The sequence below is a fragment of the Syngnathus typhle genome, linkage group LG6 (assembly GCF_033458585.1).
Source record: "Syngnathus typhle isolate RoL2023-S1 ecotype Sweden linkage group LG6, RoL_Styp_1.0, whole genome shotgun sequence".
Classification (NCBI taxonomy): Eukaryota; Metazoa; Chordata; class Actinopteri; order Syngnathiformes; family Syngnathidae; genus Syngnathus; species Syngnathus typhle.
This window is the reverse complement of record NC_083743.1, coordinates 10,809,129-10,835,790: the sequence shown is the minus strand read 5'-3', so window position 1 is coordinate 10,835,790 and position 26,662 is coordinate 10,809,129. Positions and strand designations below refer to the sequence as shown.

At 40.0% G+C, this 26,662-nt stretch overlaps 1 protein-coding gene across 4 annotated transcripts; it reads left to right on the top strand.

Moving 5' to 3' along the window:
* Window positions 1–2,304: 2,304 nt before the first annotated feature.
* gdpd5b (glycerophosphodiester phosphodiesterase domain containing 5b) lies at window positions 2,305–26,428 on the top strand. 4 transcript variants are annotated; one of them, XR_009714762.1, is made up of 18 exons: window positions 2,305–2,698; window positions 11,805–11,977; window positions 15,469–15,572; window positions 16,879–16,972; window positions 17,069–17,128; window positions 17,403–17,501; window positions 18,422–18,515; window positions 19,702–19,847; window positions 20,568–20,650; window positions 21,186–21,336; window positions 21,447–21,668; window positions 21,949–22,106; window positions 22,182–22,329; window positions 23,238–23,320; window positions 24,474–24,586; window positions 24,692–24,896; window positions 25,536–25,613; window positions 25,951–26,428. XR_009714762.1 is itself a non-coding variant. In XM_061281688.1 (17 exons), exons 2-17 carry the CDS (start codon window positions 11,861–11,863, stop codon window positions 25,974–25,976), a joined length of 1,776 nt encoding a protein of 591 aa, XP_061137672.1. In that variant the 5' UTR covers window positions 2,305–2,698; window positions 11,805–11,860; the 3' UTR covers window positions 25,977–26,428. The 4 variants fall into 4 exon arrangements, 2 of the variants coding, with proteins under 2 accessions (XP_061137672.1, XP_061137673.1); XR_009714761.1 differs by having other exon boundaries at window positions 25,536–26,428; XM_061281688.1 differs by lacking the exon at window positions 24,692–24,896.
* The last annotated feature ends 234 nt before the right edge of the window (window positions 26,429–26,662 follow it).

Here is a 26,662-nt window from a genome sequence, read left to right as displayed (position 1 = left end):
TCCCCCTTTGGAATGTCGACGTGGCCAACTGATCTGGGTTCAGTTCTGCAACTTTTAGAGAGGAAAAGTCAGGAAAAAACTGACTCTGGGCTGGTTGGCTTTTGATGCACAGAACTACTTTTAAACCTCTTCTAGGTCTTAATCCAGTTTGCTGACTCAATCTTTACCTTTTGTTTCGTCATGTTTAAAATCGACCATTGAGTATTTAAATATAAACTTAGTCACTATTATGCATGAAAAAAACTTGCAAACGGATCAACTATTTCGCCAATTTTCTCTTAAAACTGCTGTAAACTCCCTCGAGGTGGTAGGTTTTTGTGAACGTATGTAGAAAATACTTAATGAAAAGAAAAAGAAGAAAAAAGCTGCATCCCTGATCAACCAAATGATTTTATTTTTCACTGGGACGTGAATGTTTTCCTTGTAGTTGCGCTCCAAAGATTTAAAAGCCCTTCCCCCACCAGTGCCACGTCAATCCAACTCAACTGGATGCAGGGCAGAAAGATGAGGGATATCGAGATTACATCATTTGCTGTTGATTCAAATGATCTCGTACCTTCTGCACACCGAAATTAATAAACTAAGTCTGAATTATTTAAATGGGACAAAAACAGTGAGAGTTTTCCCAAATAGTAAAGAATTCATTGAATCTCTCAACACCAAATTTCCTCCTCGGTTAATTGTCCAGACACGCCAACATGTAACTAGTTCTGCAAAACTATTTCATACTCACTAACGTAATTCTGAGTTTTCAACCTTTTGCACCTTTTAACATTTAGATTGTGCAAATATAATCGGTGGATAGATGATGCAATTCTTCTGAATCTATGTGTAAAGTCTAATTTGAGCCTGTAACCAGTTGTTTGTAATCTTATTAGGGGACAACAGTTTGCACTGAAATTCCTCATCTTGTGGTCACAAACAAATTGGGTCAAATCTCCAAATAAGCAGGAGGAGTACATGCAGAGAGTCTTTCGTGGTCCAGTAGAGGAATAAAAATCAAGATGAACAAAAGAAGGAGGCAGAACTGCATGCAAAAACATAATTACTCTCAAATGGTTACACAATTTCATGTGTAAATCTGCTTTGATTTATTTATTTATTTTAATTTGTCTCTATATGGCACAGTAATTTGAAAAAATCCCCTATTTGGTTTCTACCAACTTTTGCGTTGCACTATGGAAAAACAGTCGCTAGGTGGAGCTCAAAACATTCAAATAAATGACACAAGCGACATCTGTAACATTGCATCATTTGGGCAGCTGCAGAATGGAAGTTTGATCATCTGTGAAGTCATTCTAAACCACGTTGTTATTTATCTGGAAATACGCTATAAGCTTTCTTCCTGCAATGCACCTAAACCTCAACTCCCACCTGCAGAGAAGAACCCCTCTTGGCCCTTCCTGCCAGCAGATGCTGGCATTTTGAAGTATGTGAAGATCAATAGAAGCTAAGCAGCTGGAACTGGTGACTGATACGCAACCTGTGGAGAGGCACAGGGACTGCAAATGCACAATGCACAGAAACTTCTAATGCTCAAGTGGCAATAAGAGCTGGTCAGGGCCAGCAAGGCCGATGACCTACATTTACAAGATAAATTCAAATATTTGTTCCATTAGTTTATTGCCAGCAGTCTGTTCATTTAATAGCATTTCTCTTGGCTGCACTACTGTACAGTAGGTCTATGTGGATGCCAGATTTTTCTTACCCACTCACATTTCAGCTATACATTAGCTTATGTGCTGATTTCACATAGAGTTCTTATAGCCAATACTGTGCATCATTGTAAAACTATCGATTTGCAAATATGCATTTTGAAAATTGATGGTTATTGATTCATTTAACAATGATTTTTTTAGGGTCAACTACATAAATCATTGGGTCAGCCTGAGAAATGTATAAGGGTTGAGATCTTTTGAAAAACTCATGTAGACGAGGCATGGGTGTACTCATGACCTTTCATATAATCTTATCTCTCAATGTCAACAAGGTTTTATTTGATAAACAGACAGTGAACACAGCATGCTCCTTGGCTACTCGCCTGTAAAATGTACCACTGTTGCATTCAGGTACCCTCGGATTTACTGTTATACGAAATTCACGTGACGGTAAAAACACGATGATATGACAGCGTTTGACACACATACCACTGTTAAGAATAGAAATGACATCTTATAAATGCACTCATTGGAATTGTTTACCGAAATCCGCAAAAATATAGTTGGATTAAAGTTTGAACACTTAAAGTTCCGGTAGTTTTGATGTTTCCTGAATGCACAAACCGGCCGGGAGTAAAGTCAGTTTGGTGACGCTCTTCGCTGGAGGAGAGCAGCTGATAAAAAGCACCCACACCCCTCCTACGTTTTAGTGCTTTGAATTATTTGGCCAGGCGTACGACTCGGCTCCTACGCCGAGGAGCAAGGAGGAGATTTGCAGGGGGAAGCTGGAAGCGCGTGAAAGAAATTCGCTATTATAAGCAAAAAGGAAAAAAAAAAACGTAAGCGCTAGTGTTTCTCTTTTGCCTTTTTGGGGAGGGGACGTCCGGCTGTCAAACTTGGCATTTTTGCCAGCCAACCACCGATCAAAAAAATAATAATAATAAAAATCAGCACCTCCAATTATTTGGTATCTCGCCGGTAAAAAGAAACGTCAAATTCCTCTTTGACCTGGAAGAAAAGTGGTCGCACTGCGCGGACAGGTGAGTGTACCTCCTAACATTTACATTCACTGGATTTGTTTACACGCTCTGTCTTTATGTTCCACTCCTGAACGTAACATACTAAAATTGTCTGATTAAACCTTAACCTAAAAATAAATAAACAATGTTTTTAACTGTAGAGTTTAAACAGATGCCAGCCAAACAATTGTGCAATCTGTCACAGTCATACATACCAATTTTATTGCTACTATATTCCGTTGTGGTGTTTAAACTCCACCCTGACATGTGATGCTACATTAGAAATAATAATGATGACCAAATGTTGAAGACTTATTTATACGGTCGTAGTTCTTTACAATCATCTTGTGGAACTTTTGTGCCAAGGAACTAAGTAAAAGCCAGTTGAGGAGCTTCATTTAGACAAAAGTAGTGCTTTATGCGCTTTATGTCATCTCTAAGCATTTATATGGGAGGGCAATGATTACTCATGGAAGTTCAATATTCGCCGTAGGGCTAAAAAACAGTATACAGTGATCCCTCGCTACTTTGCGTTTCGTTTATCGCGGCTTCACTACATCGCGGATTTTTTTCCAAAAAAAAAAAAACTTTAAATGACTATATAAAACTTCTAAATTGACGAAACATGTGTCTAACCTTTAGGGCAACGTAGTAATGCTCTACTCTGGTTTTTGGAACCAATTATCCACAATAAACGAGGGATTACTGTATTGGAATTCCCATTAAAAATGTTTTCTGCAAGGGACGAGGAATAGTATGCCTAGTCCGTAAAAAATAATGCACAAATTGTTCCCTAGTGTAGCCAATGTGGAACTAAAACATGACACAATGGACAGTTTACCTGCTTCCACATGCAACTGTGTCATCTTCAGTGAGTTTCACTTTGATAACGGCCCTTTAAAAGAAAAAAAAGACAAACAACACATGGCACCACCAACCATATACCTGTAAACTCTGTCAAAGCAGAACCGACTTACCCAGAGGGCATTTAACTACAATAAACAATGACTTATTATCATTGGCTGCCCTACAGAAATGAGGTCGCGTTCAACCCTGTGTGACACTCACGCACACTAAAACACAAACATACGCTCATATTCCGTGACTTTTGCCTAGTAGGGATAATGACTTGCTAAAAAGATCTGGAATTTATCTAAATGCATTTGCTGTTAGATTGCCTCCAAGAGACATGTCTGCTTTACGGGTTGTTACAGCTATTAAAGTAGCCATGGCCAACATGAAACGTACATGAAACGAGAGAATGTAATGCACATACAGTGTGTCCTTTTATGGCTCACTTTACCAAAACCAATTGTAAGCTATGCCGGTAAATTTATAGCGACTTCGAAACCGGCAAGCAAGCCGCTTTGTTATATTCAGCGGCAACTAGCCATTGCCTACACATTATTTGAAAGTGGACACATTTGTGAAGCTCTAAACTAAGTGTAGTCCAGTTTTATAATTATTGACGTGATATGAACATGTTTCTCTTTGCTTTTGAGCAACTAATGTATTCAATTGTAATCTGTGCTAATTTCACGTAAAATTAAAGGCTTTGCTGGGCTGTCTATGCAAGACTGCAACTTGAGCTGGCTTCAAAGTACTCACATGAACTCAGAGTTGGTGTATATGGCCATGCTGAGCTGCCCTTTTTAAAAATGGTGACAATACCCCCCTTTTAAGGGAAAAGAATCAACCTGCTTAACTTTCAGGTTTGTTAATAGTACCAGCGTTTAAGGTTCCAAACAGCAGGAAAGAGGTTTTCATTCACTTTCAGCCGTTCTCTCTATCGACAGCCGTCCTCGAGCATTTTCAAGGAACTTTCAAGGCCCAAGATAGTGTCTGTGACAATGCAGTCAAATCCAAAAGTATTGGAACAGCAAACTCACTCCTTTGTTTATGTTGTATACAGAAGACATTTCATATAATCACTTGTCTTTTCCTGTCAGGGAAAAAAAATGCAGAGTTGGATAATTGATGAGCCCGTTTGAACTCTTTGCGTACCAAAACAGCAGGTTTGTCGCCAGTTTACTTTTGTGGTGTTTAAATCTGCCATTTCTTACAATTACCGATAGATTAAAATGAGTTTTAACACCATTAAAGCCTCTCCCCACTCGGTCCCTCATTTGCAATCCTAAACAACCACTACATGACAAATCGATTTGTAATTTTTAAGTCAAGACTTTGAACGAAATGAAAATATGTAAATAAGGCAAGTTTTGCTTTCCAAGCGTTACTCACATTTCACACACTCGGCATTTTTTCCCCCATGTTGCTGTTTTGTGTATATACGGGATGGACTAAGCAAAAAGTTCACTAGCTTTTAGTATTTGTGCTGTCGGTTCGGAGAAAAAAAAAAAAAAATCTGCTGTTATGTCTCTGATGCGACCATCTCGCTTGCTTTCCTGATAGGCAAAAAGAAGACAAGCCTTGATGACTTTGTCAAAATTCCTTCTTGGTAGCATCTTCAGTTAACATACCAGACCACCCAGGATTGCTACTTTTCCCTCATTGTTATGAAGTAGCCAGGTGTTGAGGGGCCACCAAAGCAACGTGCTGCCTGGTTTGGCCCCGCCAACAACAATGGTTGCCGTCATGTCTGTGCATGCCGCGGATATCTTTGTCAGCTGTTTGCTCTCTCGGCCACACTATCAGCTCTGCTGTTACCTACAGTCAACATCAGAAAAATGCTTTGTCCAACACCCAACCTGACAGGCTGTCATGGAGACAATAACACTTGGTTCCATCCATTTCCAGCTTGTCTTTTATGTTTTAATGGTTATTAAATGGAGACATTTACAACAAAAGTCAAGAGAAGAGGAAAGTACACACACCTCTCGGCTGCATGTGGAGGAAGGTTATGTCGGCACGAGCTAGGTTATGAATGGAACATGTTAGAAGTGACTCGTCACCTGAATCATCATCTGTAGAAGAAGGTCACTAGTGGGGTTGTTGTGGGAACTGAACTACTCATAGTAAGACAGCGTTACTTTACAAAAAAAAAAAAGTATTACATGTCAACATGGCTCAAGCGTGCATTTTTTCTCTTTAAATTTTGGCAAAAATGTTTTTATTATAAGACAAGTTGTGAATTTATTTTTCTCAAACTCTGTTGAAATGCCATATTAAAACTCTAAATTAAATTTGGATCATTTAAAATTGAGCAGACTATAAATGCCATATTGAAACTCAAAATTAGATTTAGGATAATTAAAAGTTGAACAGACTCCAAAAGATGAATTGATAAATTAAAAAAATAAATAGACTGCCCTCTATGTCCAGCCATGTTCTCAGTTGAAGAAACTTGGTGAGATGGTTGTGTGTGGGTTTTATTTTTTTGTTCTTATTTTGCCACTGTCTTCGTACAAATGCGTCACACCAGCTCATTGATGTTAACAAACTTTGCATGTTCATCTGTTTTGAATCCAAAATGTTCCCACACCACTGTAGCATTATGGTTTGGAACTAATTCATGCCGCTCAACTTTCTGTTATTTTACAACTACAGACGTGGGAAAACTTCGCTTCGAGTACGCTAATTGTCTCCACTTCACTGCTACCGCTCACTCCGCTTGTCTGTGCATGCATATATGTGAAACTTGCTTCCAAAAGCAGCGAGCAAGTCTACTGATGTAAAACGGAATGAAGCAGCTTGACAGAATGTTGAAGAAATCGGATTCATCAAATCGAATAATATGATACGAGTCAATTTGGTTCAATTTCGTGGAATTATTTGCTGTCGATTTTGTCAAATTTATTCATACGCAACAGCATGTAAAAAAGCCCTGCAAAGCACACACGAGCAGTTAAGTCATCAGTAACCTTTTTTTGCGAACACCTCCGTTAAGTGTTTGTATAGCTGGAACAATGGTAAGAAGCCGATATGCCTTTATTAGGCCTTGATAATCAGCAGTGGAGGGTACATCAAATCCACAAGAAAAAGTCTTCATATAAGGCCTGAATGAGTGGAGATGTTTTACGCCTGCTGCATGGCAAGGGCCCATCTTTTAACTATTTTAAATTCAAACTGTCCTGAATGAATAATGATGATAATGATGGTTGCACCTTTTTTTTTTTTTTTTTCCCCCTACTTTCTGTCACTTGGGTCAGTGTCTCACACAGCTCCCCCAGGCCAGTATCTCGCTCAGGTTTGAAAAGTCGACTGTCAACATTGCTTTGTCATGCACTTTCCGCGCAGCATCCACTCAACCGTTTGAATCAATGCAGCTCTGAAACCAGAACTTCCTCTCGCCAGTGGAAATTATTTTTAACTCAAGAGCAAAGCCGAGAGTGATATTTTTTTTGCAAGTCTCCGCCCACTTGTAACACTTCATTTTCAGTTTTATTTGGTATGTTTTAGTGTTTGGAATGAATAACTTACACCGAATGAAGTGGAGCATAATGAATGGGCTGTGAATAATTGGATTTATTTATAGATAATTTATGTCCCACATTTTTAGCTGGAATATTGTTCTCGTTGTCAAGATGTTCTGGTTCAACACCTCCACTAATTATCCTGTTTTTTGCAGCATCTGTTTTGGTCATTGTAATTTGTGACAAAGAACAGGCTATCAAATGATGCTATGCCGTAAATGCTGACTGGTCTTATTTAGCCTCAACCTCCTTGCCCTTTTGTTAGCCCCATCCTTTTATTTTGTAAATTTTACACAGGTGTTAGCTTGCTGTGAAAGATAGAAGCCAGTCTTTTTCCTTTTACTTTGTTTCTTTTTCTTCTAACAGCTTCATTGTGGCGTGTCCCTCCTACAAAGAACGTGCAGTCCGTTGCTGCTCACTGAGATGAGAGCAGTTTCATTAGTTAGTCTTTTGGACCAATTCCATTTTGTAGATCTTCACGGGTATTCAACGTATGTATTCTAAAATTGATTGTTTGTTAAAATAATGCTGACTTGTAATTTCCTCAGTTAAGTTAAATGACTCTGAATGGTTTTGCGAAGCATCCCAGCTGACTCGACAATGTGAGAGTGTTTTGTGGCGATTCTTTTTGAAGGGGGCCTCACCACACTGACTTGTGAGGAAGATTGATGCCAGCAGTTGGCCAGGAAGTATTGAACCGATTGCACTTGCAGATTGATTGAAGAAATCCATCCACTTGCTATAGTTCTTGTTTTGGGAAGCTGTAGCCAAGTTTGGCCATTGGGACCTGCTTGTGACTTTTTTGACACAACCACATATTGCAATGAGGGGATGGTGTGACCACTGACCGCACATGATTGGATGAAGGCCTAATGGTCCACCTTTTAGATGATGACCCAATAGAGATTATGTAATTAGTCTGAGTCCATTATGCACACCCGGGTTGACGCAGTTGACAGGTCGGGACAGAATGCATGTGCCACTAACAAGCAATGTGAGTGTAACTTGGAAAAAAGAATTCACTGACTTGCCAGCACCATCACTAAACTGAACACTGTGTTTTGTGCTGCCCAGTTCATAATACCAATTACGCAAATTGTCTGTCCAGCCTGGTTTATGCATTTTTTTTTTATTAAGTTGTAGCAGTAATTGTGTGATGTGTTCCCAATCTGTTTCATTCTAAAATATTGTCAAGAGTCTTTGTGCAAGTGTTGGCAGTCTATCAGTTGTGAGCAGACTTTAACAGCTCTGATGTAATGACCGTCATATCTTTGTTGTTACAATGGGCTTTACCGCTCATGTGTCACTAATCAACTCCCTCTCCGTCACTTTCTGTTGCCTCCTGGCTCTGAAAAGTCGCCAAGCACGCTGCTTTGTTACTTCATTTGCTTTCCATTTCACATCTCGCCAAGCGGCTGAGATCATTTGAAAATCACGCATGCAACTGGATGGCTGAGTTCTTTTGCTTCGAGAATCATATTATGTCAGCGGGTATGGTGATGTCATTGTGCAAGCACTTCTCACCAATTCCTTGCCCTGTCATACTGTTAGTTACATAAGTTATTTTCGTGCACCTTGTCGTCATTAAAAATCCACATATTGCTGACCCTAACTCTTAATGCATTATTGAATATAATGAATTAATTGTTCTTATTTTACTATTAGTATTATGAAAACCTGATGTGCTGCTAAAGAAAAAAAAAAAAAACGAGGCCAGATTCAGAATCGGAGCAAAAAAAAACATCTAGAAATGTTTGATTACAAAAAAAGAGTCAACATTTGTTGACCAATGTAGGCTAATTAATTGATTCTTTTGAGTTGTACGGTCCGGAGTCAAAGTTTGTGTGTGTGTCTGTGTCAAAAATCCCATAAACATAATGACAATGAATTGCATAAATAAAACATGAAATACATTAAAAAGTCAATGAATGCATTAAATTGTCCTTTCATTGAATTGTGAAAATAAACTGAAATATTAATCCTTTAAACACATTTGTTTAGTAATTATTTATTTATTTTGCACCTCCCCCCCCCCCAAAAAAAACATCCCAAACTGTCCAAATCATTATTCACCTGCGTATACAAAGTAGAGAAATATGAAAAAGTTACATCAACAATATTTCTACGATCAGAATCATACAATTTTATCTGATCACCTGCTTAACAAAACTATCAAATGAAGTTAATATATCTGATCAAGTGGTAAGGTTGGAGACCTAACATTAAAGATAAAGCGGTAATATTGTGCTATTACATTCCTCTGAGCAGGTATGAACATGACCTTTCCTCGCTCTCCTAATGACTCATTGTTGTTCGAAACATCCAGTCCGAGATGATCCCTTCATGTTTAGTTTTCTACCGCTCGCTTCACTTACAGCCCCCCTGGTTAGACAAAGACCCTCGTTTGCGGGGGGAAATGCTGAAGCGTTTCCTCAATGTGACTTTTGGAATGAGAGGAAGTGAAGCAGCAGAAAAGGAGGTGACAACGGTTGTCTTACAAATTCAGCCAACTCTTGACAGATGCAGATGATTTGTTGACTTCCTTATCCAGATTTCTCGCATGAATGGACGCGGTTATCAACTAATAATCTCACTTCCTATATTTCTTCTGACACTTGCCTTTTTTTTTGTTGTTCTGAAAATGGACGTGACATCCTCAAGTGAATCACCCAGAGAAATATCACAAATCATGTCATGGCAAGTGTGGCAGAACATTTAGTCAATCATTTTAATACTTATTGGCTCATTTTTATTCCAGTCAAATCGGAATTGAATTTATTCTCCACCAAAAAAATCAATGTTTTTTGGTCAGTACTTAATCGGATTGGGCCAAACTAAACATTTTGGTATTGATTTGCCAAGGTCAGTAAAATGTCATTATTATATTTGTTTGTTTTTACTTCAGGCCTGCATTCAAGCATTTAAGCACAAGTCAGCATTCGTTTGTTGTTACTTGAAAGCGAATGTGTTCAATCTTTCTCTTTTGTCTGCACATGGTGAGTCAAGTGGGAGTGTGCAGCCCGAAGTTGAGTGCAGTTCTTCCTTTTCTGTGGTCAGCGGTGCTCAGTCAGTGTGCTGGATATGACTTAATATAGCATTTAATGTAACTTTCTTGAAAATGATGTGCGGCTGATTTATTACACTCCAGGTCTTGAATATTTCAATGAGTAAACATAAACCCTTTTTTATTCATATATGGGATAAACATTATGCGAGCTGAATTCCTGCTGGGTCAGACTGATTAATTGCAACACTTGAATTTGCTTTTAGGAAGACAGAGGACCTACAGTGTGGGTTACTATGCTGCGTTTGTGGTCTGCAATGAGTTGCAATTAAAAGGGCTTGGGCTCCCTTGGTGCTTGTCACAACATTACGTGGCTTTCATCTCGTGGCAACTCAAAAATCATTATATAATGCATTTTCACTTTAAATGGAGCATAACCAGGACTAAGTAAATATAGCGTAATCTGATTTGAGGCTGTGAATCTGGATCCAGTCCACCATGTGATTCAGAAATATCTGCTAAGCATAATAGCAATGAAAGAGTGTATGCACTATTGTGTAAATTTGGTTGCGCGACACAAATCCAGGTGAGATATTGATTGGTAACAACCTTTAGCAGGGGTGTCAAACTCGTTTTTTTCGCCGGCCGCATTGTAGTCATAGCTTCTCTCGGAGGGCCATTATGACTGTCAACCCAAATAAATGTATGAGCGCCTCATAAAGATACTAAGCAAACTGACAAATAACTCGCTTTCAAATCAGACGAGTGAAAACTGGTCAAATATTAAAAAAAAAAAAAAGATATTAAAAGTGAAGACAATTTGCAATTCTAGTAATGACACACAAATTTGATGCACAGTTTGTCTTCACGGGCCACATAAAATGGTGTGCCGGGCCGTATCTGCCCCCCCGGGCCTTGACTTTGACACCTGTGCTTTACAGCGTCCTTTGCAACATTATATCGTGAGCGTATTGAGACTCGCCTCTTATTTATTCTCTGTTGAATCTGTTGTGCAGTTGGATCCCTGTGAAGGAGCAGTTATGTCAGGAACTTGTGTGGTCCTGCTCGGGGTGGGCCAGGTTCATTATAGCCTCGGCTCCGACCCGCCCTCACCAGAGCAGTTGCGTTAATAACAGGAAACACGGCCACTGCAGCAGATGCTAATAAGCAGCTGCCCAGAGTTTAGATGGTATGATTATAGCAGGAAGTGTTATCTCGCTTCCCTGAAACCTTTTGTCGTCGATCTAGGGAACAAGTGGTTTTAGCTGCGGCCCTATGAAAGTGGCTTTGCATGAGAGCACAATTTATGTATAGACATAAAATGTGCCTGGTTTATGTAGTGTATGCAATTGCACCCCAGACCACAGATTGACTTTACAGTTTCACAGAAGCAGGCTCAGTCATGTCAAAATAAACTTGTTGTTGTAGTGCATTGCAGAGTCACAATGCTGAGTCAGCAGCAGCAGCCTAAAGCGGGGTTTGATTTATAACGTGGAATATTAACACCCTGCACGTCTTGCTAGGTTACACTGAAGCGTAACAGATATATATATAAAGACCCACACAGCAGAATTATTTGGCTTGAATATTTTGATGCCGGTCAGAAACGCTGCGATTTGGCTGACTCACTTTTCTTTCCTGTTATTTTAAACTCGCTTGCTATCGACCGTCGGTTTTACTTCTGATTATTTTTATTCCAAAACTCGAATCGTGTAAAATGTTGATCTGTTTTTCCAACATTACATTACAGTGTCCTTCTGGTCCGTGGGATGTTTGACTTGAGGAAGCAGGACTGACAGAAGGAGCATGGTCAGACACCAACCCCTCCAAGTCTATGAGCGCCAGCTGTGTTTGTCTTGTATCACCGGGATCTACGGTTGCCGCTGGAAACGTTATCAACGCTCTCACGATGACACCACCAAGGTAAGCAGATTTGGTCTTTGATGCACTCAGAGCATTAATACACACCTCTTGGATGTGAGCGAGCATTCAAATAAATATGAATGATGTATTTTTCATTTCTAATAGGAACTGGTAATTCATTTGTGACTAGTTTTCTTTGTTAGCTATTATTTTTTTCACAGTTCATAAAAACAAGATGGCTGTGTAGCAGGTGGAAACAGTACCAAAACAAAAAAAAACACACGCACAAATGTTGCATTTTGGAATCTGTTGTTGGTTGGAATCCATACGAGAGTGCTCTCAACCCTCAGGGACCTTTGGTAATTACCTTCTGAGCTAAAGTGTCCTCGCTGGTTTCAGTCAATGACCTTCATTGCGCTCCATCACAATGCAGGACTACAATGTCTAGTATGTGCGTCATCAGTCATGCAGAATAAATTGAAATTATTCTTATCGCAAATTGTAGACTATGAGAATATATTCTGATCGTGGAAAAGTGCACAAGGCATTTTTTGCCCAGTCACATGCCATCATAAATACCAATCTCGCTTGACCATTTGTCCTGACCTTTTCCTTTGGATTGTCTTTTCATCTGGACGCCATGCGATCGAGTGTCCACTCTTAGAATGCAACTCAGCACATCATTTTTGCATTAGTGGAAACCTGCAAAACACACACACAGACCAGATCCAGTCACTCAACCCATCAAACAACCATGCATTAAATCTTCAATCAGGGATACAAGAATGGATGGTACTTCGCAATCATATGTAAAGCATTTCAAAATTAAAAAAATAGAAGTATTGATTTATGCTCTCCTGTTTACAGGAAACTGGACACCGTGTAACTCTATTTCCTGTAGCAAGTGGTAGTCCTCTCCGGTCAACAAATAGTGCTGAGTCGGCATTCCTTCTTTGAGGGGCTCATCCTTTAGTTTTGCACATTTGTACCACTCCACTACACTGCATGCCGTGCAAAGTACAATATCGACTTCTGAGGTTGAACACAATCCATTTTGAATGTTTTTTTTTTTCTCCCAGTACTCCAGCTTCCTTCCTCCTTCTTTGTTTTGTGCCATTTTCCTGGTAAAAGCATCCCATATGATGTCATTGGGATGCTTCTGGACATCATATGCAAAGATTTGCTCTTTTGGGAAAATGCGATTAACTTAAGGTGAGGTTCCACTGAACCACCGAAGAGATTCATGGCATTCCTACCTTGTAATCTCGAGAGACAGTTATACGACCCTGAGCTTTGCCTTGGCCGTTTCCATGACAACGAGTGAAACAAAGCACATCTATCTGCAGCCCTTGAGCTGCAGTTTTATGTTGGAAAATCAACTGGGAAAAGTTTGTAGGACTCAATTGAAAGAGGGGACAAACACAAAATTGGTCAGCAACCATCAAAGCCAAATGAGAGTGTCCAAACGGCGTCTGTAAGAAGGCCTATCAGTTGCAGGTAACTTGACCTGTGTGCGTGGAAACCGAGGATCTGATGCTGAAACATTTGAAGAAGCATTCAAAGCTCACAAAAGAATGTTTCTTCTGCTCTCATTTTCCTTTTTCTCCATCTTTATTCCTGCATTCAGGTGCACATTATGTTCTCAGCCAACCCGCTTTTGTGTGACTGTCTGAGTGAGTGTTCAAGGTGCTTTGGAACTTTCAGGGCAATGTCACAGAGTGCAAGCCGATCTGGCTACTCAGTAATAATTGAAAGTATTTCCATGTCGTCAGTCTTTAATACAAAAGGCTTTAGAAATTGCAGCAACGGTGCTCCTGCGTTGGTGTCATTTGTCTGTTATACATCAGAACCAGAGCACTTTGGCATTCTGTCATATTCTCACAAAAATCCAAATCTGAATGACTGAAGTCAAGGAAAATAAAAAATAAAAATATTCCTATAAAATCGCAATAACTGTCAGTATACCAGATAAGAATGGCAACACATTCTTTTCAGTCCAACAAACTTTCTCCTCGCACTTGCACTCACTCTCGACAGTCACTTGTCGCGGTGATATAGCGGCATTGTAGTTCACCCCGTGTGAAATTCCAACCAGTTATCTGGAAACGCACAGGAATGCGACAAGGTTCGGAGAGGTTAATTCCAGTCAAGATGAAGTGTGAAGCGACACGCTATGCGGCGGTCCGTTCACACCGTTCCCTCGCTAGCTACATGGCTGATAATGCTGAACTTAGTCCCCTTTTATTAATGAATAAACTCTGACCCGCAAGAACGGTCAGGAGCACAATCTGTCAAGGACAAATATCACACTTGCATGGAATTGCAGAAACGATTGCATGTAGTGCTGAATAAAGCCAAGGACTTGAACAAACTGTTTTCTAGGGTTGCTTAATAAAATGAGCAACATGCCCTCGGCAGCCTGATACACAGTGATTGTAATGTTCACAAGGATTTATTTCGCCGCTATCTCGCTTTATGCCACCGGCTTGTCGAATAAATGCCAGCCAGCAGAAATGGTAATGTGATGTCACGGGGGCAGGACTTGACTTCTCGGCCTGTGCTGCTGCTGAGTGTCCTGCGAAACAGCAAGAGCGTGCTTAAATCCAATTTTCAAAACAGACTCTTTTGTTTGATGTTGCGACCACAGCTCAGTACCACCGGATGTTTCATCGTCAAGTATAATAGACCAAAAGTGGGAGAATTTGGAGATACTTTTTTTGGGGAAAATGACTGAAACAATTACAATGGAACTGTGCCATAGGTAACTTAAGATAATGCCAATTTTGTGGACAAACTATTTTATAACAAAGGCTCAATATCACTGAAAACGTAATGCTAATGACGTGATACGATTTCTCGTCAAATACTAAAATGTTACTTAAAACATCGCAAACATATTTTGTGATTTGCCATTATTTCTTACACAAAGATATCTTGAGGAATGCGCTCCATTTTTCCTCAATTGCTGCAAGATCTGCAATCATTTCCTCAATTCTTATCAATCAACATCTCTATTTTCAAATATTCATTGGTGCCCATGGGAAGGAGAATGTAAGCTTTCCCATGCCTGAGGCTGTGGTAACATACAGCTTCACTGACCTTTTACATAATATATATTTTTGACACGATTTCTGAGATTTTCAGTTAAAAAATTCAGGTTTCCTTCTTATTTTTTCCCCCCATCAAACAATAATTGCTCAATAAAGCTACCAACAGAAATGAGTCAGTGTCCAATTATGCGTATAGCTGTCTCTATCTGAAACTGTAAGCCCACATATTTTCCTGGAGTGAAAGTGCAGGACAGTAATTAGCGGCATTGAAAGTTTTAATGAGCAGTGTGAATAAGGGAATACTTAATGCAAAAGGTAGCGTCACCTAATGTACTTAACATCAAGAACCCTTTTTATTTTTTTAAGAAAGTTAACTTCTAATGGGCTCTGACACTAAAAAAAAACGTGATGACACTATATTGAAGCTCTTTCAATAGATTCTATCAAATAATTACAAGCTGAGTTGATCCAACTCATGATTGGTTCTGTTTGTGTTCACAGTGGGAACTGCTGTGGTCCCTCATCCTGCTTTTCACCTTCAGCGCTCTGCTGGTCTGGTTCTACTTCTGGTTGGAAGCTCACAATGACTACAATGAGTTTAACTGGTGAGTGGTGGACTTGACCGAGGCTAGTGTGTTTATGTCTATGTTGTGCAAATGCATCTGGTCAAAATATGAACATTGTTAATTCAGCCCAAAGGACATTGTCGATATAGCTAATGGAAATCAAGTGGAACTAATAATTTTTAAAAGGGGTCTGCCCTCCACTTGCTCTCTAAAGACTTTCACAATGTCACCGGTATCCTTTTTTTTAATTTTTTTTTTTATGACCCTTCTCTCTTCCACTCCCGTGCTCTCAATGTGTGCTGCAGAGACACATGTCACATGTCAACTCATGTCAAGAGATCACACTCACGTTTTATTTGGCGCGTTATCGTGGCTTCAAGAGGAAATCTAAAAGGCTTGCTTTTCTTAGAGGTGGCGCATGCATAATAATGATGAGGGCGAGTGTCTTGATCCATCTGCAGTGTAAACACATTGACAGAGGGCTCCGCGTATCTGTGACACTGCAGCAGCTCTGACACTTGAACAGCCTGACATTGGGATTAGTGTTTGAGTCAAAAGGAAGGACATGCGTGACAATAGCCGTCATGTGTTTTGTAGTCATTATGTCACATCCCATCTTAGACTGTATGTACATGCATTAAAATCCTGTATGGAACATACTACATTGCCAAAAACATGAGTGTTATTGACAAACTGTTTTTTGTAATATTTTGATATTCTTAACTTCGGTCAAGTAAAACTTGACACAGTACTATTTATGGACAGTCAAATGTCAATCTGTTTTTGTTTTCACTCTTGATATGGACTCTTCAGTTATACTTACCTGCAGCAAATCAAATTAATAAATTCCTTTTTTTTTTGTTTCTCCCACCTTGGTGGTGTGACAAATAGTTAAAGAGAAAAAAAACAGTTTTGGAATCACTACACTGAAGTCTTGGAATGTTCTACATCTTCACACATATAGAACTACATAGTTTTGTATCTCTGCATCTGCACTTCTTATTTCTCTGAACAATTTTCCAAGCAAGTGTTAATCAAACATTTCCAGCAATCGCCGATGCTGCGTTCTCTGTTGTGTCTGCACTGGCTTTATTGCACCAATAACACATACATATCCATGGGACTTGATAGATGTCTGCCTGATAGTGAGCCACAGACTTCTGCATCTTGACTTTTCATTTTCACTCACAACCTGTAAGCAAGCACACAATTGGGACTGGAAGTTGGGCAAAATTTAATCTAGGCAGCAATATTGAAAGGCGCGCACTTTTGTTCTGGTTGATATTGATGAAATGCAGGCGAGCACTCAATATGACAACTGTTATAAAATGTCTTGTTGCTGCAGGTCCCTCTACAATCGCTCTGGCAAGTGGAGCGATGGCACCGTTCCAGTCTTGGCCACAACCGCCGCTGGCTTCACCTACATAGCCTTTTTAATGGTCGGTGCCTCCCACAAATATCTATATTCATCATCTGTGTGGCCTATTTCCTGCACAGCAGCATGTAGCCACTTTTGTGTGTTTTTCCTCTCTCAGGTTTTAGCCCTTTGTCACGTTGCACTTGGCCAACAGCTGAATTTGCATTGGTTGCATAAGGTAATGTGTCAACTGTGATTTTTAGGGAAATTGTGTGTCACGCATCGTTGTATTTTTGTGTCACTGGGTGTGTATGCTCATTCAAGGATGACTGAGCTTACAGTTTGGATCTCGATGTCACAGCGTGGTTATTATGAAAGTCTTGTTACAGGATGGGATAAATGCCAGATTTGGGTCGTGAAGGGGCCACGGGACACTCTGGGGGTTTTTGTGATGGCTGTTTGTCCACATTGATGGCACGTTTTATTCTCTTAATCTCCTCCTGTCCTCACAGATAGGAGTCACTGCGGCCCTTCTCACAACTGTTGTCGGGGTGATATCCATCAATCAAACTTGGCAACACGAGTGGGACATCATCCCCATCTCTCTGCAGGTCAGATGGAGCCAGGCAGCTTTATTTTTCTGTATGACGAATAGCATGGGAGCGATTTATATGGTAAAAGTCGTCAACCCGTGATTTGTTGGGATTGTCAAATATTTCTCAATTAGAGACGAAATACTTTGTTCCCGAGTCTAAACTGTCGCCATTATAAAAGCCAATTAATATTTTAACCTTGTTAACTGTCGTACAAGAACAAATTTAGACTTTAAGCGCTCACTTACTGTTGAGGAATGATGATGCTGTATCACAAGCCTCTCTTAATATGGCAGCTAACCAGCAGAAAGTGCAAGAAGCTAATGGAGATGTCTACATCGTTATCATACCTTCTACTTCTTGTCAAGGAATACAAACAAATGGATTCAAATGCATAGAAGATGCAAACCAATGAATTCTGTTGTGTTGAATCGAATCAACGCTTCTGCTGACTCATCCACACAATGAGTAACGCTCATGATACTGTAATTCTGCATAGCTTCCGAATTGCTTTTTCAGAATACACATGCTTTGTATTTAAGAAACAAATCTCTGACTTTACTGTACAGGGTTGCGTATTACTCTGCTTTGACGAGTTGCGTGAGGAACCTTTCCGTTGATAATATTTCAGGAGATTTCATTTGGATTTGAATTTGGATGTCAACTGGCAATTTAGGATGGAAATTTCTTGTCACCTGTGTGTTTACTCTTAAGTAGTTTCAAGAATTCTGTAATTAGCATCCCTTTGTGATCATTGCGGCGGCAGGAATGTGTCATGTGTAACTGCACTCGAACTGTGACATTTTCCTAGGAAATGCCTCTACGAATTACAGCTATTATCTCCCGAGTCTGTAATTCCACCAAAGATATCTTTATCTTGGGCTCTTTTGTCGACATCTACTTTACTATTTGTATGTCCTCTCATTCCACGCTTACAGGCCACAGGCCCGTTCCTGCACATCGGTGCCGTCGCTGCTGTCACAGCTCTGTCTTGGATAGTGGCCGGGCAGGTCGCTCGTGCAGAAAAAACATGTAAGCTTGCAATACTTATTAAAAGCCATGCTTGTATTTCGGACTTGCGCACAGGAAGAGTGCGCAATGATTAACAGTGTGAAAACTGGCAAAGACCTTCCACTCTGCAAACTACAGATAACAAGCATTCTTTCTGGTTCATGTCAAACAGAGCACTTTTGGGGATTTGTTTTTGCTCTGGAATACAGGAATCCACTCTTATCATTCCTCAATGTGGTCCCAAGAATTTATTTTCTCTAAAATCAAAATACGTGTTTATGATGCAGATACTTTGGATGTCATCTCAGGTTATAATGAAACGTTATGACTGGTCAGCGCACAAACTGATTGTCATGTTAATCATACAATTAAGTCATTTCCTCAAAGGCCACACCCAAAATCACTTTAAATTCCTTGCGTCTTTCCTCTGAAAGTTAAAAACATTTTTTTTTTTCAAGAATAACATATTCCTCTGTTGACAAGGTCCTCTTAAAGCTCTACGATTGTTGAGGTGGAAAGGTCTCTGACAAAATGCTTGTGGCTGTCTCCTTGTGCACACGCACTTGCCTTTCTCGCATTACGCACAAACACACGCACACGCAAACACAGCTGACCTTGAAACAAATTCCTCTGTGGTGGTGTCTCTCGCACTCGCTGCTGCAATTGCTCGGTTGAGCTGTGGTAGAAATGTTCAAACATAACATATTTAAGAACACAAATAATGTTTTAAACCCATTTTGTGACATAATAATAAAACATAAAAGTAAATTTGTATATTTTAGCAGGAAATGTCACAAAAAAAAGTGTTCTTGTTTTAAGAGATAACAAGTTGCGCGTTTGTGGCATGCACAGATGGTATGTTGCATTCCCCCAAAACAGAATATTAATAAGTGTAAGTAAGGAATTATTTTAAGTGATTCTTTTTTTTAATTAATATAAGTCCATTATTTGATTGATTGGTCATATTTAATTTGGCCTGCCATGCAATCTTAAAATACAAATAATACTACAAGCCCTAAAACACCTAACCCACAAATCCTTGCAAAATATTACTAGTTGTTCAAGCATTGCATTACAGTATTTGTTTTCTAAACATTTCTCTTTTTTACCAAAATAACATGACACCAAATGTAAAAGAAAAGGCGACTGTTATTCATGAATATCTCTGACATGTGGTCTAATAGTGGTCACGTGTGCTGTCTTGCAGCGTTCCAGGTTGTGGTGGTGCTCCTGTATCTCAGTTTGTTGCTGGGTCTATACGTGATGCCGCTGTACATCACCTCGCCTTGCATCATGGACCCCAGCAACCTCAGGCCCCGTCCAAATGTTATTGGTCACCAAGGTGCCCCCATGGTAAGTCAAAAACGAATTCAAGTGCACTCGTACAACACGTGACCTCACGTATATTTGAATGTACACTCCCTCTACAGTTTGTCTTCATTTGTCCCTTTCTGGTCCCTTAGTTTCTGCATCAAAATAAACTGGAAGAAGTTTAATTTGCGGGAAGCCACATGGAGAATATGATGCCTGCCTAGACACATTTCATCATCTCCCGTTCTAATTGTATTGCTTTATAAGTGATCCGAAGACTGTTTTATGTGCTTGGCACAATATCGCACTCAGTCTTACACAACACTTGGATAGGGAAAATGGAACAGACATGGTCATACCACAAAGAAAAACACACAGCCTTCTATTTGCGGCATTTGTGATCGATCTTTCCTATGGAATCTGAAATTGGGAGCGTTTCTGTGACTGTAAAAACAAATCACTTGACTGGACCCGGTTTCCCACAAGTTTACTGTATCGATCATAACATTCCCGCTAGCGTGACTCACTCTGTGTCCATGCACAGAAATGTTTCTTGCAAGTGATGTTCAACCCGTGGGATCACATTGATTCGAGTTAATTTGTAATCCAAAGTGTTGTTTTTCCTCACATTTCACAGCAAACCAAAGTTTTTGTTCGCAAGATGTAGTCAAAAATAAATAAGACACCCATTATGTTGTAAGCACACTCGGGTAGTAATTTTCTTTTTTTATTATAATTTTTGTTCTGAATGTGTGTTTTCAGCTTGCGCCAGAAAACACAATGCGGTCCTTTCAGCGAGCACTCCAAATGAACGTCACTGGATTGGAGGCAGACGTTGCAATCAGGTACCCGAAAACAATCTGTCACATTATTTGTGCCTTATTGTTTGTTAAAACATCAAGAACATTTTTAATATGTTTTTAACATTACGTTTACTGCTCATTTTTGGGGCCTACATGTTGATATGAATTCTAATGTTGAGCACAAGTTTTGTCTTTTGTTTTTTTTCATGTATGATTCTAAAGATTAGCATGGAGCTTGACTCTCCTCACGCTATGATCACGTGGCCTTGTTTGTACACAGCGCACACAATGAGAAGCATCTTCCCCCTCAACATTTAAGCTAAAGGTCATATTAGAAGTGGAAAGTCATTATCTCGGAAGGATGGAAGGACGATTATGGAACGCCAGTGTTGAGATGACACATCCCTCTTGTTAACATTATTGATCAGTGCTGGTCGTGGAGAGGTGATCTGGTTTCTGCCTTTACAAAGACGTTGACTGCTATCAACTGCAACACAGTCATAAACATAGATCAAAAGCTGAGTCTGAAATTGCGAATGATGTATTTTCATTTTCCCCATTCCCTACTTCTAATTAGTGTTGACGGTGTCCCATTCCTGATGCGCGACCGCACCCTGCGCAGGACGACCGACGTAGTGAAAATGTTCCCAGACAGGCAGATGGAGGACGCCGCGTTCTTCAACTGGACCGATCTGCAGCAGCTCAACGCAGGACAGTGGTTCCTCAAGGTGGGACCTCAGCTTAGAGGGAAAAAAAAATGCGTGTCATACTGAATAGCCTCTATTGGTGCAAAATGTATATTTTTTTTACTTTGAAGTCTTTTGCTACTGTTCTTCAGGATGACCCCTTCTGGACGACACGCACTCTATCGCTCCACGAAAGGAACCTGATAGCCAACCAGAGTGTGTGCAGCCTTGAACAACTGCTAAAACTGGCCTCTTATCATAACACCACTGTGATGTTCAGACTCAGGAGACCCCCTCTGGGGCACCCTTGTTACCATAGCTGGATCAATGACACTTTGCAGGCTGTGGAGCAATCTGGGGTTCCTCAAAGTCTGGTTGGTGTTGTACTAAGAAAAGAGGAAGTCAACCCCAACATTTTCTTTGGAATAATACACTCTGTGCAGCCCAACTAGTTGAAATACAATGTTGTGATTCATGTTGAGTTTGTAGAATATGAATTGAATAGGCAAAATCCAGAATGCTGTGTTTAGACTAGTGGGGGCACATATAACATTATTGTAGAGAAAAAAATAGGGTTGACTTCCCTTTAACATATGATCTTTTCAAGTTTTTCCCTTTGAATTCAGTATGGTTCAATCTGATCTGTGTTTAAAGGTAATGTGGACTCCAGACGAAGACAGAGATCAGGTAAGAGAGCTTGCACCCGATCTGGTCCAGACGTCTTTAGTGAAGCAAAGTCCTCAAAGCCTCAGAGAGGCGGACATCAGCAAGCTGGTACTCCGATACAACCAGGCAAGCGCTCAGGAAATCAGGTGGGAATAAACACTCATGCTAAGCTAGCACACCTCAAGTGAGCACATGTTTTCAAAAACACACATGGTTTTCAGGGACTTGTCACAGAAAAACATCAGCCTTACCCTCTACACGGTGAATGAGCCCTGGCTGTACTCAGTGCTGTGGTGCAGCCACGTGTCGGCTGTGTCGTCTGAGGCACCGCATATCCTCAAAAAGGTGCCTTACCCCATCTGGCTCCTGGTAAGTCATTGTCATCTTATTCTCTGTTGATTAACTTAACAGGTAGGGTAGGGGTAGGCCCAAGCGGTTTCATTTCCAAATTTATTGTTAGGCGCTGTAACCTTATCCACAGTTTCAACACGAATGATATTTTTTAATATAAGAAAATGAACATCGGTACTGTTCGAAAAAGTCATTCACTTACAGAGTATTGCTACAAAAACTGAAAAATGTACCGTATATAGTGCGGAAAATACGGTACCCAATTGTTTGAAAACGCTTCTGAACAATTAAATGTAATGTGCTTCAACACCACATTGAACTGCACTGAACAAATATATTCTAGTGGATTAAAACAATAATTTAAGCACAGTTTGAACATTGAATTTAGTGATCCTTTCCCCTACCATTGGACAGAACCTGTTTACTACACTATGGCAAGCATAAAACTGAACATGCATTAAAAAAATTCAGACAAATCTTATGAAGTCCATTTATAATTTAGAAGACATTTCCTCGCAACCATTTAGGTCGAGTGCAAAGAGTCTCACTATATCAAACAGTCGTCTCCTGAATCCTGTTGCACCATCACAGTACCACTTTGGGTTTTATGGCCTGAGCAGCAGATCTGTCGGGTCTTACAGTTTCTCCCAGATGGGAGCTCAGCATGAGAACTTCTGACCTCAGAGTCTCGCTGTGTTTTGGCAAAGTCAAACCAACCGGCAGATGGCGTCAAGAGAATGTGTAATCCAAATTATTAAAAGATATATGTACCAGTATACATGAATTCCTCATTTGCAGCAAAGTCGTTATCCATGCGTTGGCTCTAGGAATGTATCCTTGACCCACAGCGCCACCTAGTGTTGGATAATCATGTTGGCTACCGTTACGCTCCATTGTTCGGTACAATATGTTTTTTATTCCTTCAGAGACCAGATGAATACTGCCTGTTGTGGGTGTGTGCAGACCTTATCTCCTTTGTGGTGGTCATAGGAATATTCATTTTGCAGAAGTAAGTTCACTTGAGTCAACAACCATGTTACAATGTCGACAAGGTCGCCCTTATTTGAATTACTGCAGTCATACTCATACTGACTGCTTATTAACTCCCTTTTCAATGTGTTACTAATTCCATTGCTCCCTATTGCTTATGGTGTGATCAAATCTTTATCGTATCCCTCCAGAATATGTACATTGTTGTTCTTTCATTCACGTTTGATTTTGGAATGTAGAACGCAAAAACATCCAAAAGATATCTGGCGGGATACATTGTGGGTGTGTGTGTATTTGTTGTTGTGCTAACTTTGTGAGGAAAGCCAGAGAGAGAAAAATTGAAATCATTGCGTAAACATGGTTTAATTTTTTTTTTCCTTTTTGTATTCAATTGTTTTTATTGCAAAAAATATTTAGTTTTTCCTTTTGTCATTTTATGTTTTATTTAATTTTACTCATCACCAGGACTTAATTGTTCCTCAGCTAAAGGATATGTTCCAAAACAGCCGATCTGATGATGTCAGACATCGTTTTAAGTTTATGGCTTCCCGAGCGCTTCTTCTGTGCCACCTTCTAAACTGACCTCTCTTGTCTCCGGCCTTCTTTTGTCCTTTTCTTTCTTTGTCCTCTCTCTCTCTCTCTGCCCGACTGCATGCTCGCCTCCTCTGCTGCATTCTGGCATCTTCTCTCAGCTATCACATGATCAGGTAACACTCTTCTCCGGTAACTGCACGAGCCCGGGTTTTTCACGTAACCCTCTCTCCTTTTGACCATCTCTTTTCTCTTTTTAATATATATATATATTTGTTTCTTTTTCCTCCCTTTGCTGGTCTTTTCTATCCGCTTCTACCCACATAGCACAAATTGTGGTTTTAAACTAAAAGTACTAAATGTCTCAAATGAAGTATGGAAAGCCCCTCTAATAAGGAAAGTGGCTCATGAGTCTTTGATCGACACTGATGGACTGCACTTCCTGCTGCTGTGCCACTTCTCTTAATTACACTTAGACTCTCTTTAATTAACAGTCACAATATTAAATTAAAATGTTGAATTAACTGGAAATTCTGCCAGGTCAATATGTTACAGCATGAGCAGCAGCAGCAGCAGCTGCTATTTTTGCCATAGCTTTCTGACTTGACACTTTGGACCTTCCTTCTCTCTTTGCCTTGCAGGTATCGCTCCAGCAACATGCGCAGCTACAACCCTGAGCAGATCATGCTTAGCGCCGCGGTGAGGAAGTCCAGTCGGGACCTCAACGTCATGAAAGAGAAGCTCATCTTCTCCGGTGAGGAGCAATCTCCACCCCTTCATTTGTTTAACATTCCCGTCTTTCTCCCAGCATGCCATCTCCTTTTGAGTGTCTGTGAACTTCCTCTTCATCCCATCAAAGGTCAAGCCCAGTAGTGGTCTCAGGCCAGGTCTGCGCCCTCATCCTTTTTTATTCCGCGTCTGCCTCGCTACCTGCTGTCCTTTGTCTGCATCCGCCATCCCTCCATGCAATCCGCCTTCCACCTCCCCCCACCTCCCCTCCCAACTCCGCCATGCTTGGGAAGCTTGTATGACCCCTGGTTTGTCTTATACTGGGGCAATTTGAGGTAAGACATAATAGAGGGATGATTCAAGGGACCAATGATTTTAAAATGCATCGATTCATTTTGGTTTGATTCAGTGAGATTACAGTATGATTCGATTTGATGTTACGGATGTAGCTTTTATCATTTTTATTTATTTATGCAACAAAGTTCTCAAAAGCACAAATCATCCAACTTGAAACTCAAAGAAACTAGGATCGAATGATTTTGAAATGTAACGATTTAATTCGGTACATGAAATCAAAAATGATTTGAATTTTTAATTACAGCCCTACTAATGGTTAGGATCGGTTATTAAAAAAATAAATAAATGCTCAAAAACTAAAACACAATGAACTAGAGGTTCAGCTCAGGTATTTCTTGAAAAGCTTTATTACCTACTATAACATAAATAGGCATCTCTGACAGACATCATGTGGCATAGAGGAGCCAAGAAAGTACGTTGAAGTGAGGGCAGGAGTTTATTTAGGTTTATTTGTTTTATTTTAAAAACATACATGGGGTGGTTTTCATTCTAAATAATACCAGCTTTCAGAATGACAAATTGTAGTATCACAAATCCGACGTGAACCCGAGGACCCTCTGTCATGTAACTAACTTGATTGTCATCTGACCGCTTGTATGTCTTTTGGCTCTCTGCAGAGGTGGGGAATGGCGTCGGGAGCGGCGAGGAGCTCTACACGGATGGCCCCAATGGCTATGACTACTACACGGAAAGAGGTGGGAGTTAATGATGGAGGAACTGCTTGCTTTGTGTACATTTTGTAAAATAAACTTCGGCTCAACGGATGCTATTTGGACTCAGCACTTTTCAAGCCATGGAAGGTCTCTGGCTTATTTGTCATTTTTAATAGGAGAGGTCCATATTCTTCATTTCAAGCTCATTCTCCCAAAAAGGAGTTCAATTTTAAGCACTGATACCTGTTTTTAATATATATATATATATATATATTATACCATATACATACACATATATATATATGAACTGTATTTCAGCATGAAAAATGCTTCCAGCTCATTTTCTTGCTCTGGTGTGTTTTGTGATTTCTATCTAAAGTGTTTCACAGTGTAAATGCTTTGTAAGGAAGTCCTGCGGGTGCGTGAAACAGTTATGATCATAGAAGATGTATGTGAGCTGTACAGTCGGGATGAAACGGGACACAAAACTGTTACTCCTCTCTTCAAACCACTTCCAGTATGTATCCCGATTGGTTTTGTGTGTGTGTGTGTGTGTGTGTAAACATGTGTTTAGGTTGTGTGACGTGCATGTGATGCTTTGCTACGTAAAACACAAATGTGAGTCATGTGATGGACCTTGTTTCACTTGGCTGTAGTCAAGTCTACACTGGGTCTTGTTTACAAACCAAAAGCATCTTCGTGTCACTTGCTGCTGTAAAAATATGAAGTGTGAATAGAACTAAGTTAACTAAAGGGCCACTAACGGGAGAGCAACTTGCCTTGTGTGTTAATTTACTCATTGGATTGTACTGTGCCTCAGAAGTGAAATAAAATTAAAACAACTTCTAGTCAGTCTACTAACGCTTCAGTTGTTTTCCTTTCAAAAGTGCTTGAATCCTATAAAAGGTACACAAGACGATGGAGACATTATTGTATTAGCTTTCAATTTATTCAAATTTTAATAATACTGTTGAAGAATGAGTCCTAGATAAATAATTTAAAAACCTTTTCCCCCATTTTTAATGTTTCCACCATGATAAAAAGCCTGCGCAAATTAACTAAAAAAAAGGTGTTTCCTGGCATTTATTTGC

Coding starts and splice junctions, on each gene's coding strand:
- gdpd5b (XM_061281688.1), top strand. CDS start 11,861: ATGGTCAGACACCAACCCCTCCAAGTCTATGAGCGCCAGCTGTGTTTG. Junction 11,978..15,468: donor CTCACGATGACACCACCAAG/GTAAGCAGATTT, acceptor TTGTGTTCACAG/TGGGAACTGCTGTGGTCCCT. Junction 15,573..16,878: donor GACTACAATGAGTTTAACTG/GTGAGTGGTGGA, acceptor TTGTTGCTGCAG/GTCCCTCTACAATCGCTCTG.